At 44.9% G+C, this 14,264-nt stretch overlaps 1 protein-coding gene across 5 annotated transcripts in view; it reads right to left on the reverse strand.

Moving 5' to 3' along the window:
• Window positions 1-6,945, reverse strand: part of LOC1271485 (protein lava lamp) — a 90,587-nt gene extending 83,642 nt beyond the window's left edge. For all 5 annotated transcript variants that reach the window (XR_009765449.1, XR_009765448.1, XR_009765447.1 and 2 more), the window contains exons 1-2: window positions 5,916-6,945; window positions 9-1,086 (exon numbers count right to left, since the gene is read on the reverse strand). Coding sequence is in view for 2 of the 5 variants with exons in the window: in XM_061650664.1 (XP_061506648.1) it covers window positions 9-673 (665 nt within the window). In the remaining 3 variants the exon portion in view is untranslated. The remainder of the gene's footprint in view (window positions 1-8; window positions 1,087-5,915) is intronic.
• Window positions 6,946-14,264: the final 7,319 nt, after the last annotated feature.

Genomic DNA, 14,264 nt, shown 5'->3' on the forward strand with positions numbered 1-14,264 from the left:
CCACCTACCTTAACACTCTGACAGCGTTCCGCTCCGCAGCTAAGCTCGTTCGGAGTTCGCTCAGTTCCAGCCGCATCTGTTCGTTCTGTGCCAGCAGCTTCTGGACGGTATGGGCATTGTGCGCTTCTGTCACCTGCTGCTTCTTGCAGCCCTTTGCTTGAGGCGTGCCGGTCGGCGAAATGGACACTCGCTGCTGCCCTTGGGGCGGTGCCGGGATCGTCCTTACATCCGGTTTCGGTGGAATCGGTGGTTTGCTTCGGACGATCACTTTTTCCTCATGCAGCAGCCCTAGCGGTGACGTTGGTTCCGGCTTGTGGTGTTGTTCCGGATGGGTTTTCAGATCCAGCTTTAGCCGTTTTCCGTTTGCTTTGGAAAGATTTCCCATCGCTTCCGAGGATGGTGCGGGATGGGAAGATACGATCAGTTCCTTGCCCACCGATCGATGATCCAACGGTGGCTTGACATCGGTAACACCGCTCGCATCGATCTTTTCTGACGCTTTCTTACGCTTTTGTCGCACGTTCGTTTCTTTCACATTGTCACAGTACTCCGCTGTGTCTGCTTTACAGTTTAAACCTTCATTTTTCGCCACCTGTTCGGGTGTGGAAGCATTTTTGAGCATTATCTCCACCGTACCAGCCGAGACGCTCGTTGGTTGTTCAATTTGCTCCATCGCTAAGGTTTGATGCTAAACCCACTGCTTATTACAGATCATAAACGTCCTGGTGTTGCTGCTGCTTTTGCTGCTGATACGTATGCTGAGACACTTCACGTAGGCAGTACATTTAAATTTTAATTTTAACACTAACTTCCTCGCACTGGGGTTCACGCTTGTTTCTTGTCTCTCTCACTCTCTAGTGGCGGATAAATTCAATGTTCGGCACACGATTCATATGCACCAGTGGGCTTTGTAACTTTAATTTCGCACCGGATGGATGATGACTTTCCCTTATTGTTGTTTTTTTTTCTATAGAGCTCAGTGTGTCGTGCCGAGGGTGTTGGACTTTTGGGGCGTTGTGTCGTGGACAAATCGATCCAATTTTTTACCTCCGTCCACCGGTTGTGCTGGGTGTGGTTGGAAGTAACCTGAAACGAAAGAATGGAGAAAAAATCAACAATGAATACATTATCAACATGAATGAAACAAACACACGGAAAAAAAACACTATATGACGATGAGGATAAGCAAGGAGCATGGAGGATTAATGTGGACCGTGTATGGATAAGGGTGGAAATGTACACATCAGTGTAAAAGGTTGACTTTATAAATTGCAAACCAGCTGTAGACAAAAATGCCCCTTTTATGTGTGACGAACGATGATGTAGACTACAAACATCAGCTAATTGGGCAATTGGTTACAGTAGCAAGAGGTGCAAAATAACATTTTCGCATAAAAGTTGTTGGAACTATTTAAAAAAAATAATGAAAGATATTTGGAATCATCATAGCTTTCACAAAAACGAATGGTGCTTGTTTCAAAGGTCATAGATTTTATTTCCCAATTTTCTCAACTGTTTAGTCTAACAATTGCAAGCTCAAATTAACTCCGCTTTTCAGTGCAACAAGTCCAGCACAGATTTATACTCCTATTCATACTTTACCGCAATGTACAACCAAACCCTGCGCTCTCATTCCTCCTCCAATCTTGCGTCGCTGTTATAAATTTCGGACATGATGTCATTTAGACATGCACAACCATAAGCTGTCAGGGAAGGATTTACGAAAAACTAGGTGCGGTCCCTCCACACACACACAAACGTCGTGCCCGGAAAAGACTCGATTAGATGTTTTGGTGGGGATTTGAATGATGTCAACCGCCATGAATGGCCAACCGAAAGCAACCGAATTACACATCCTTGTAAAGAAGATGATTAATACCATACACTAGCTGCCGGCAGCCGCCAAAGTCCTCATTTTGCGTCAATGAAACGGTTTCGTTTATGTTTTTTTTGTATAAAAAGATGAGTGTTGGCCTAAAAAGCGTTCAAGATGATCAAAAGAAAATGTTAAACAAGTTTTTAAAAACTCAACCCTTCCTTTGATACGTTTCGGTATTGTTATGTATCCATCTTGAACGAAACGAAAACATTATTAGCTGTTTATGCTATCATATTCCATTTATGCCGCACATCAACGAATCACATCCTATTCTAACCTTCCCTGCTGAGCTCCACGTGCTCCACTGGTGGTGTTAATGATAAATCGACTGTTTAGATACGAGTATCCCACTTATTTCCGATTCATACACGGACACACACAAACACACTCAAGCGCAGAGCAACATTAGCCCTATAACCCATCAATCTCCGGCAACACTCTTTACCGGGCTGAAGTGTTTTCCCAATCTTCTCAAACGCAAACTACTTCTCGCCTGCATCAATCGACTGCCGGCCGACTTCCGCCTGTAGTACGTAGGGAGAGAGGAGAAAAAAATCCCACACTAGACGGAAAGGAAAATTCTGAACCACGTCTTCCTTTCCCACCTCACCCTGCGGCCACGCTGTGTGCCAACGTGTGTCTGTTGCTTACGCAGCTAATTTGTGTGCAACCGATCGAGCGGCAAACAAAACAGGGACACACAAACACACACACCGGGGATAGGGGGTGAGAATAACAAGAAGTTTAACAACCGTGCACACCCCGTGATCAATGCTGCCCCCGGGGGAGGTGGGTTGTGGCGGGGCTGACACTGAGCTCAAAAAATCTCCCGCCTAGCCAGTTGCAGACGAGATCAGCGCACAGATCGCACGCTTCGATATTTATAGCTGCAGAGTAAAAGGGTGGCAACAGCAGCGCTCTGTGCAGCTGCTGAGGCTGGTTTTCCGACCGGTCCGTCCGATCGCATCGGGCCGCAGGAAAAACAAAGCACATTTGATTGAATCTCGCACACACGATGACATGCGTTTGTGAGGGTGGTGAAATTTTGCGGCACCATGGGGAAAATGGTCCCAATATCGTTCGGTTCTGGACCACAAAAAACGCGAAAACGCACACAGTGCGTGACCTCATTCTGGCATGGATAATCTCTCCAAAGAAACGCAAGTGCGTAAGAGGGTTGCTGATAGCCGTGTTGCTTCCAACTTCAAATTCATTGGTTTGGAATAGCTAAATAAAACCAATTTACACTCTGATAAGTAGTCGGCATATGAAAGATCTGGTATTACCGCCAAAGAGATTGTTGTCTCGTAAGCTTTGTTTGCGCTTTACATACCATTTGCTGTGATAAAACATCTCGTTATCTAGCTTCCTATTTTTTAACTATTTCCTACTGTTGAACCGTCCCAATCGAAAGCAGTGATTCAAAAACAATTCCACCCTTTCCCTTTTGCGTATGTTGGTACGCTTACGCATTTGCGAATATTATTTTTTCCTCCATTTTCTTCCACCCCAAAAAATCGTTCCTATTTTCCTGCTTTTTACAGTGAAAAGCGATATCGTGATCGTGATATTTTTGGACCGCTCAGCTTGGATTCATTCGCACCAGTATCATTCGCTTTAGCTACCGCTGCACTTTCTCACAGATGATGAAGTATTTGTGAACATCGGCTCGTCCATACGGCACCCCCGGTTGGTATGTGAGTGTAATAATTTTGCGCATCGTTATATTCCAAACGCTTGGCCGGATGCAAACGAAAGCAGCACTGTGCGTTTGCGTTAGCAAGATGGCGCTGTATTTTTTTATTTAATAAACAAGTGAGCAAGTGTGCTTAGTACGAATCTATTCCACAATTCCCTCATTTATGCTAAATCGTCCTAGAAATGGTTTCTCGCTTACTGGGAATGATGTAAATAATGCTTAAATCACACGATCGCTTTTCGGCGTTGTTCTGCTCTCTAGATTTGTGACCATTGAAACTATGTTATGGCCCAAAAATCCCAAACAGCTCTCATAGTATCATAAAAAAGAGCAACAGTCCAACCCGAACCGTTTATAGAACGTGCCGTAAATTATCGCACTTCTCACAATGCATCATTGCGCTAGTCAAATTCGGTGTCACAGCTAAATGTGCACGGGTTGACCTCAACGCAGATGTGTCGGTTGGTGTGTCAACCCGTGTGTCCGTTGCATACCGCGTCCGCCTGATTGCTGTTGATCTTGCGGTGCACTATTGCGGAATTAAAATTAATTGACCGATTACCATGACGAATGGATTCGACCCGCTTCCCGAGAGGGGCGTTGTCAGCATGAGCATGACGATACATAAACCATTGACGCACTGGCACAGATATCTAGCAGCTGGCCAGGCACATCGGTCTTGCTACTGTAAAGAGCCGGAAGTAGATTGTACGCGCGTGTTTTGAAAACAACTCCCAAACCCGTATCGCCAGTTTATACCACTGGGAGTAGCAGTCGATCAATCGAGTATCAAACTACACGACGATCACACACTACGCAAAACATCGTCGTTGGCGCCTGCCGTTTTACGACTTCGACTAGCATCGGATGGATATTTTCTCCAAATTTAGAACAACAAACCCCAGGCGTGCAACCAAAGACAGCGAAGAATCACACACACACTCACACATTATAGGCAACAAGTGCGCCGAAACCGAACGACATTAGGGCATTTGGGATGGTGTACATCATCATCGCGACCGTGGTGGCGTCTTTCGCGCCATCGCGTCTGACGTAATCTGGCAATGGTTCTACATTCTAGCGGCCACCCGTGTCCGCGTTCCGTTCCCTCTACCAGCGAACCATCGCACCATGTGGGTGCGATGTCCACGGAGCAGGAGAAGCGGTGCGAGCTGTCAATCGGCCGCTCGTTCACAATTTGCCATAACCGTTCGCCCTCTGGCTGGATCGGTCGAGCCGGGCCAGAAGTGAGCAAATTAAATGGTACGGAGTGTTCTTCCCAACCCCGTTCCAGATGGTCTCCGCCACCGAAACCTATCGCTACCCATCTTTGTATCATCGTTAGCGCTGATGAAAGTTTGCTTCTGTTGCGTTCTACACTCGGCTACAGAGTTTTGGCGTAAAGATCGATATAGCTCACACCTCCGTACAGCACGCGGTTGGGCCAATTTTCGTACGCTTCTCTAGAAGGCGTGAACGTACTGTGGGAGTAAATCTAGCAACACAACAGGGCGCAATCCCATTGTGTGTCATCGTGTCATGGTGCGAAGGTGGTGTGGTCATCTGAAAAAGGGTGCCTGGTAAATCAAAGTATTAGAGGGAGGTGAGAAAGAGAGAGAGAGAGAAAAAAAGGGCCGAGGAAACGAAATCATAGACATATGGCAATGGTTCGATTGCGAGCTAATCATAACACGGTTACCCTATCTTTCCTAAGTGGGTTTATAATGAACATTTGAATGCATTTGCATTTGAATAATGAACCTCGTGCTTTTTGGTACATCATATAAGAGAATAAGTAAGTGCAACCATATGATCGTAGTTGAATAAATAATTCAACAAAATTAAACAAAAACTTAACTTAAAAAACTGTCATAAAAAATAAGAACAATTCCGATCAGATTGTTACCCATTAAATGCCACTTAAGGAGGAACATTAATTTTAATCTATTAAAACATATTCATACACGATATTTACAAATAAATTTTACATTGCAGTGAAACACTTAACGTAGTCTTCAATTACACCAAACCCCTGGATATCTCCCCTACAAGCACGAATAGTCCAGCGTGATCGAACCGGAAAACCAAAGCATTTATCAGCTCAATTGTCACCACATGGCCATTTACACTTGGGCTAGTGAGTGAGTACATCATCGACGCAACAAAATTCCCCACCCGCCCTAACAATCGACTGGCCATCGGCCAGAACCGTCCCCATCATCAGGACCTCCCCCCGCATGCTTAGGCGACGTAGAAAATATGGCAAGGAAGAGCGCGCGTGCTAGAAAATAGCATTAGTGTGATGCGAGGAAAAAACAAAACGCCAAACATAACTACCTATTTACACTTCACAATCGGTCACCAGAACAGATCCAATGCGTTCGCACGTTTGCTCGCAATCGCAGGGCCCGGGTGGTACGGATTTCAATTATTTTTACCTAAACACCACCGACGACGACACTTCACGCACGCACGCACGCACGGTTGCGATTTTACGCTTTAGGTTCTTTGCACCGTTGGGTGTGGGTTTTTTTTTTTTATTTTGTGTTTGCCCACCTTTGGTCGATTGCGTGCGATTATCACAGTTCTACACACGCGTTTTTTTTTTGTTTTATTCTATTTCTTTCTATCTCTCCCGCCGAGAGAATCGCACTTTTTGTCACGGTGTATTATTTTTTATGTTAAATGGTTTGTAGTTTGAAAATTATATCCTTTCTTGAACTTGTCACATAAACAGGACGCTGTCACACTGTTGCTAGTTTTATTGCGGGTTGAAGGTTTTCACACTCGCTATGTATTAGGGAAGTTACTAATACTTCCCCCCTTTGCTTGCAGAGCTTTCGAATTTCGCAATGAATAAAGGACAAAAAAAAAAGAACACGTACACTTAAAATCGTAATTCGAAAAACTGTTCACCAGAACACTTGCACTTGCTTTCGTATTTCGTTGAACGTTTGTTTCGCAGCTAAATTGTAGTAAAAAGCGTTTCGTTTGCTTTTTACTTCGAAATTAAATTAAAAGACCGTTTGTCCTTATTTTTTTTTGCTGTGCGCGATTCCCCGCTATATGGTTCACTGTTGGGATGATTCACTTTGCACGGTTTGTTTCTTCAAGGGTTCGTTTCGTTTCAATTGTTCGAAGTAGCACATTCAATATGCGTAGCTGTTTTTTTTTTAGTTAAATTTCTTTTTGTAACTCTTCGTGTTTCGTTTGTCTGATTTTGATGCCTGTTGATTCTTGCTTGACTTTCCGTTGTTCGTTTGTTCGTGTTATGTACACTTAGAGCTACTTAAATATTAAAATTAAAATTAAATGTTGCCTAATGCTCGAACGACGACTGACTGAGCCGCGAACCGAGCGCAGAACGTCGCAGGCCGTCGCTGCCGTGTCCGCGCATTCGTCGGTAGTGTATGGGTGAGGTCGCGCGTGTGTGTGTGTTTTTTTTCATACATCGGACCATGGCTATGGCGTGCTGCGTTACCCGCGATACCGTACGCAAAGGTACGCGGAGACAATATGCGCAAATACCACTTGCGCAGCATCCGAAATTGGTCGCGTAGTGTTTCGTGGGTGTTAGTGTACGTCGTGTGCGTAGGGGAGGAGTGGGGGTCGGCTGGCGCTTTTGCATTGACTCGAACGCATCGCGATGGTGTGGTTGGTTTATTTGTCCTTTCTTTAATTCTACGGCCCGATGGAAGATGGGAGAATATGTTTGACCCTGTCAAATGAAGCACAGTTGCTGTATGTGTGAACGTGGCTGTGGTTTTAGTTTTTATTTGTCATCTTTGTTTTCTATTTGCTTTACCATCCTTTTAAAGCGTGGCATAATGTATTAATCAGTTTTCTCTAAAACCACGTGGCTGATAATCGATGTTTTTTGTGCAAATTTCGCACACGACACAAACGTTTACCAGTTATGTTCACATAATAAATTTCATGGTCAAAATTTCAAACATGATTTTTTCTTTGTACAGTTCCTGACACGAAGATAGGTAATCCTTCAAACATTAAGGCAAAAAAGGCGAGCTCAAGACAAAAATGGCAAATATTACCATGTACTACAATCACCGGGGAACGGGGAACAGATTTATGACGCAAGCTTCATTCCTTTCGACAAGCTTAACCTTCGCACCAGACAGGATAATCACAGAGTTGTTCACGGATGGATGTAACAAAAAAAAGTTCACAATCTTTAGGCTGTAGGCCGACCCTGGCAAAGTTCACCACGCCTTGTCAGTAGGTCACACCGGTAATTGCAAGTATTTATCGTGTCACCAGGTTTCGATTGTTGGTCACTAGTGTGCCACCGGAAGATGGCAGGGTTACGAACCGACAGGAGGGGGAGGGGGACAAGGGCAAGGCAGCACTCTCTGCACTTTTGGTTACCTTCAAGGATAGCGAACAACTCGTACGGCATAAATCATCCTTTAAATCAATTTCTGCACTTCCGATTCGATCATAACCCACATTGGAAAAATGCGTTTACTCATAATTGTATCTCAGTAATGTTCCCATAAAAATCGATTGACACTGTTTTTTTCACTTCAAATCACACTGCCGGATGTTTTTTTTTATTTGAAATCAACTGCACTTTAATTGCACCACCATTTCAACGATGCACCGCTTGCCATCGTGCGGTGACGACTGCACGCTACGCACTTCTCCGGGAGTCGGAAACGCACTGAATGCACTTTTTCGTGTTGTCGACACCAGATTCACGGTTGAAGGCTATTGGCAGTGTTTATTTCGGGACAGCGCGCCAATCGCGATAATCCATGGGTGTATAAATAACGTCCCGTTTCCCGTCTAGCATGCAGTTCCTGCTCGGTGACAATTTAGCATGCGTGCATCCGTTTGCAGTAGGTGCATTTTTTGTTTTCTGTTAGCCACTTACTCTATCCACTTAAGATCAACCAATACGAAAATGTTTTGTTTATAATTTGGCCGTTGTAGTGTGCCACGGCACGTTTGATCTAATGGTTAGATGTGCCCGCTACTAAAAGATCTAACGAGTTTCGAATCCTTTCCATAACATCTACACACCCTGAAAAAGAGATCATTTGATTGCATGGCGAATATTATGATTTGTAATCAATAATACCGTAATAGGGTAACCATATGTTGTCATAAAGAATCAACTTTATGGCAATTAAACTGAAGTACCAATACAAAGTTAAACGCCTAAACTAGAAGTTAACCATTGATTAGGATTAGCATCGAGTCCATCAACGCGTTCATCAACGCGTCCAGCTTTGAAACTAACGCTTTGAAAGATTTGTCTTCTTTTTTAAATTAGTTATTTATTGTTTTCACATTATTAAACATAACATATTACCGTTTTCAGGGATCATTCACAGATATTCCTTAGATTTTAAAGGCCCAGTATACTCCGCACAGCTCGCACTTCCAACCACCACCACTGTTTCATATGGATCATATGCCGGAGTCTCATACAATGATTAGTAATGGCTATGGTGTGTCCGAGAAGAGCTTTGTTACGAAAAGTCCTCTTTAGTTTCATTGTGGCTATGATCCAATATCGGGAAAATTTAATGTTACATGATTCGATCTAGTAATAAATTATGGCAATGGGGCTAAGGTTCATTCTTCAATCTTCGAACATCATCCAACTTCAGGACAGGTCCATATCCTACTCCTGCATCAGAACAAACCCCCGTTGCGGTTCTAGTTACGATTAAGAAACATATCTTTTTGGCAACAAGACTAAAACTTAAATTGAAAACAGGGCCCGAGACTAAGGACAGTATCTCATCATGCCAACAACATTGCCGAGATCAAAGATATATCAAAGATGAAGCTGAGCAACAACAAACGCTGGAAACGAGCATGAAACTCATAACAGTTATCAAAAAGGTTAATATTAAATCATGTGTCTATCATCAAAACGATTTCTCTGTCCCTCCAAACCGGCTCAATGCTCGGATGCTTGCTTTTTATGCCAAACAGATATTCAAAAGATTCCTTTTTTATCGCAATTTCTTATGTCGCCTACAGTCTTGCAGGCTTTACAACTTGTTTACATTTCGTAGAGCTTTACGCGTGGTGCAGCGTGCGTGAGTATGTGTGCGTTTCAACAGCAAAGTCAAATCGAATCGGTTCAACCGGTTATTTTTGATTGTAAACAAGTCGCCAAAGAGGCAGCATGTGGTGCAGGTAAGTTTTTGAGGGGAATTTTTCATTGCGTTTTCTGTAATTAAATCACACTAGCCTTTTACAACCCACTACTATTGGTCATTACAAAACACATGATCAATAGCTTATTGGTATCCAGCGCGCTATTGAATCGATTGTATATATCAGCATAGAAAGTGCAAGCATGTTTGCGGGTTTGAATCGGAAGTCATCGGGTGCTCTAAGTATTTGCTTGCAATGGAGTCACATTTGTACTGAATTGTGCAAACGGCGGCGGGAGTATGGGCTAAAATATGATTAATGAAACGACACAAAATTAATATATTTTTTATTTATTTTACGAGCAGCAATGCTTGAACCGATTGAATGTCAGTTTTTCGCGCATTCGCACACATTCACACACACACACAGGCCCAACATCGGTTGCTAGACGTCAACCCTTAAAGCACACCGTTCACTTTACTCCTGGCAATAGAATAGTTAGCACTAGCATCCCGCACAACAGGCAAGTAATTTAACTGATTATCCTTTAGGATTGTCCTATCTAGAGTAGTATTTCGACAAATTGACCGATTTAGCATAGTAAACTGAAGGATTCATTTAGCAAACACAAGAGAAATATTGTTTACCTTTTTGGCCATCCCGTTCGTAACCAGTCGGGGGAACCTTTGCACTGAAGCTGGTAAGACTTTGACAGTCTCGCAGCGATAGGCAAAGAATGTTGTTGTAAAGCTACTTCTTGATCACCGTGGTAACTTAAGAAATTGGTAGAACCAACACGCATAAGCTGAAGTGTTTTGTAAGCAAAAATTCTTTCTTCTGCCGAAACGTTGCGTGCCGTATTGCACTGCATAATCGCTTAAAGAAAATAAATGTTGTTCAACCTGGCAGTTGTTTTGATTTGGAGGTGGTGGTGTGGTGTGTTGTGTGGTTTCGATTTCATAAAGCATTGCATTTGATTTTCTTTGCAGAGTCCTCCTGTACCCCGTAATGGCATCGATTCGTCCAAATAAACGCAAACATTACAATTTGCGTCTAAAATCCATACCCAACCATCGTGCACGAGCCATGCGAGGAAAGGAAATGCTACGTGTACCGTGAGGTTGGAAGGATCCAAGGTAAGCAGTACTGATTTTCATTTCAACTCTTGCAAGAAGGTATGTTTCTGCTCAATTTGATCAAGCATTGTACGCTTCTGTACCACCTTGGTACAGTTTTATATTTTTTTGCCGAAAAATATTGTTTTGAATGTTGGACCGTCGTGTGACCTTCCGAATGATCGCACCACACAAGCCCCCTATTGTGCTGTGCAATGCGCAAATGGTACAAGCTAATGCGCCAGTTTTTCGGTTCTTATACCATTGTACCGCATAAAATGAACAATTTTTACTTTGTTTGAGTGGTTTGAACCATTTCTATCGCTCGATGTGGTAGGGCCAATCAGTATCAACTTTCGGTGCCCTGACCTCATTTGACAGCCTAGCGCGAAAGCCGAAGCAGGCCATCGTGACGTACATCTCCTTCCTAAACCGGAATAGTTTAATCGCACTTGTTGCGTGCATGTTTAATTTTACGAACAGCTAGCATTGCTTCTGTTTGGATTGCATTTGTGCAAGCGTTACCAGGACGCATTTTGCCCCTCGTGAAACACACCGTTCAAAATCGGTTACATTTTACTGGCAATGCCCGTATGTGGTGTGAAAACGATTGTTTATGTTTTGAAGCCGATTTACACCACACTTTTGAAAGGTGGTGTGTGGTGTAACCGTCTTCGAACGTCATCGACGATTTTCGAACATGGGGTTGTTTTGTGATTTTTGATTTTAGTTTTTCGTAAAATATCGTCGTTTTTATGATTATGGGGAATGCTGTTTTCCATTAATAATTTTTAAAAATATTCTCTTTATTGTTTTAGGTCATGGGCATGCATACAAAAACATTAGACCATCAATTACAAGACTTCATGGTGGTAAATTCAACTTCACAATGGATTTGTGTCGTCATCATTTGGCGTACGATGATATTGCCGCGGCCCTGCAGGATTATATGGCATCAAAATATGGCACCAACGAAGGATCTGTGGCTTTGTGAAAAAAAACCCTTCATCAAGCGACTCCGGAAAGCAATTTTCCAATCCTACCTGCCCGCTTTGGACACGTATGTGCAAAAGGGAAGAAATCGATCGTCGGTACTAAACCCAATCCAAAGTTCGAAGCGTGCCCACGTACGCCAAAATGAAACAACGCGTGAGGTGCATCCTTGCATCTCTTTCCCTCGCACTGCTCGGCAATGGTCGGAAGTTCGGTGTTCGAATTTCCGTAGGATGCTGACTGGGTGCCCGCGGGTGTGAGGCAACGCGCGGAGCGAGCGAGAAACGTGCGAGGCGCAAAGAGTATGGCCAACCATCTCTCTTTCCCTCATTTCAGAACGACCCCGAGACGGCAACGCAGCAGCATTTTTCGTCGTCCGCGTTTTTGCCTTTTTACCGTGCAGAAGCAACCGTTTTTCGAGTGAATTTTTGGCCAAACTGATGGGTAACGGTGCGTGACAGCGGATGGGTTGCAATCGGTGTGGGTGTGCGTGCTGAACCGCGATCGTCCCTATTCCCGTGCCTGGCAGACGTAATGAAGAAAAGGTGAAGCCATCTTTTTTCCGTATTCATCGTTTCTGTGCGATAGCGGCCGCGGCGTGTGCGCGGGCAAGAGTGTTGGTGGTGTGTGCGTGCGTGCGAGTCTGTGTGTGTGCTCTGCCTGCGCGCATAAGAGCGGAGACGGGGAAAGAGACGCTCGCGCGGCTTTGAGTGAGGTGAAAAAAAGGAGAAGAAAACGTGGTGCGAAAGGAGTGGAGGCAAGCAGGCAGACAGGCGTGCGAAGAAGCGAGCAAGCGGCAGGAGGCGCGCCGAGGTGGTGTACTGAAAGAAAGGAAGCACGGGAGTGTAAAAAAAAGACGGCAATCGATTGCTGGCGAGGCGTGTGTGTGTGTGTGTGTTGCTGACGGTGTATAGGTGCACGGCTGTCAGTGTGTGTGTGCATGGTACCACCATTTTAATGTGCCATCATCGCAACAATCGTACAGTGCGCGCGAGTGTGTGTGTGTGTGTGTGTGTGTGCAGGGGGTAGCTGGTGGTGTGCTCGCTGAAAGGGAAGGAAGCGTATCAAGTGGAAAAATTAAGGCCTTTGAAGCCAACGAAAGTGTTGAGCTTGATGGGAATGGAAATATGGCAAGGAAAATCGAATACGCCCAGTGTTGAGTGGATTGGTGTGCGAATTGCTCACGGGTGGTGAAATATGTCCCATCCCGAAGGTGTTGTAGCATAATTTGCATCTAAAATCGCGCGTCACATTCTGGATTGCTGTGTGCTGAATGTGTTTGAGTGTGTGCGAGAGTGCGCGTATGCTGCTGCTGGAATCATTAACATACCCATCTTTTACTGGGCCCAGCAGAAAAATAAAACCCCCCCGTTCAAACACACCCATACCGGCAATAGTGTGTGCGAGCAAGCAGACGGAAGATTCGCGTATCGCTGAGAAGCAGACGAGAGTGAGAAGTGAGAAGGGCGCTGCGAGAGCAGAAAACGCAGCAATTATCACCAGCATAGTCCTGTTTGTGTTGGCTGTGTGTTTCATAATCGAACGCGATTCCGTGTCCTCCGTTGTGTTTGTGTGTATGTGTGCACGGTGGTGATGCAAAGCAGCGCGGCGTCCATCTTCGACTGGGAGGAAAAGCTGTTGCAGTGGCAATATTAAACTCGGTCTGGAGCACTCGCTTTGAACTACGCCGCCGCCGCCGCTACTGCTCCTACGGGTAGCAATATTCAGCTTGACCCTCCAGCAGCGCGGGCACAGTGATTTACGTTTGTTGGTGTGTGCGCATCGCGTGAGTGAGACGAACGTTCAGTGTGAGTATTGAGCATGTATTGCCACCCCGTGTGTCAGTGTGTGCAGCAGCCGTACCGAATCGCGACGCACATCATGGAATGCATCGATTTGGTTACATTTTCTGGATGGGCATGCAGGCCCCCCGCCAGGCAGCGACCCACATACGCTCACACCATCACCCCCTGACATGACGGGAAGAGAAGCGTGTGTTAGGTGGTGAACCGAAATTTTGAACAACGCGCGCTTATGTTTGCTCGAGCGGAAGTGAGCAGTGAGCAGCCTCGCACTCGGCTCATGCGATTGCAGTACGTACGCCCCTATATCGGTGGCGTACCAACACACAGACAACCGTTCGCTGTGTGCGATGCGTATACGCCGCGTGCACGGTAGTGTGCTGCGCTCTGGCCAGCGACACAGGCGTGCGATGGAAATAACGTTTTGTGGATGGAAGATGCGTACGCGTGTGTGCGTGTGTGTGTATGCGAGCAGTGAGGTTGTGTGTTACGCGGTATCACTGTAAAAACGGTTGACGATGGTACAATGCCACTCCACGGGATGAGGTGTGTGTGGCGCCGTCCATTTGGAAAGATTCTTTTTTCACCAAAATGTTGCCGCACTTTCGCTATGGTGTATGGTGGCTTAAAATTCGTTTCCC

The sequence above is a fragment of the Anopheles gambiae genome, chromosome 2, assembly GCF_943734735.2.
Source record: "Anopheles gambiae chromosome 2, idAnoGambNW_F1_1, whole genome shotgun sequence".
NCBI lineage: Eukaryota > Metazoa > Arthropoda > Insecta > Diptera > Culicidae > Anopheles > Anopheles gambiae.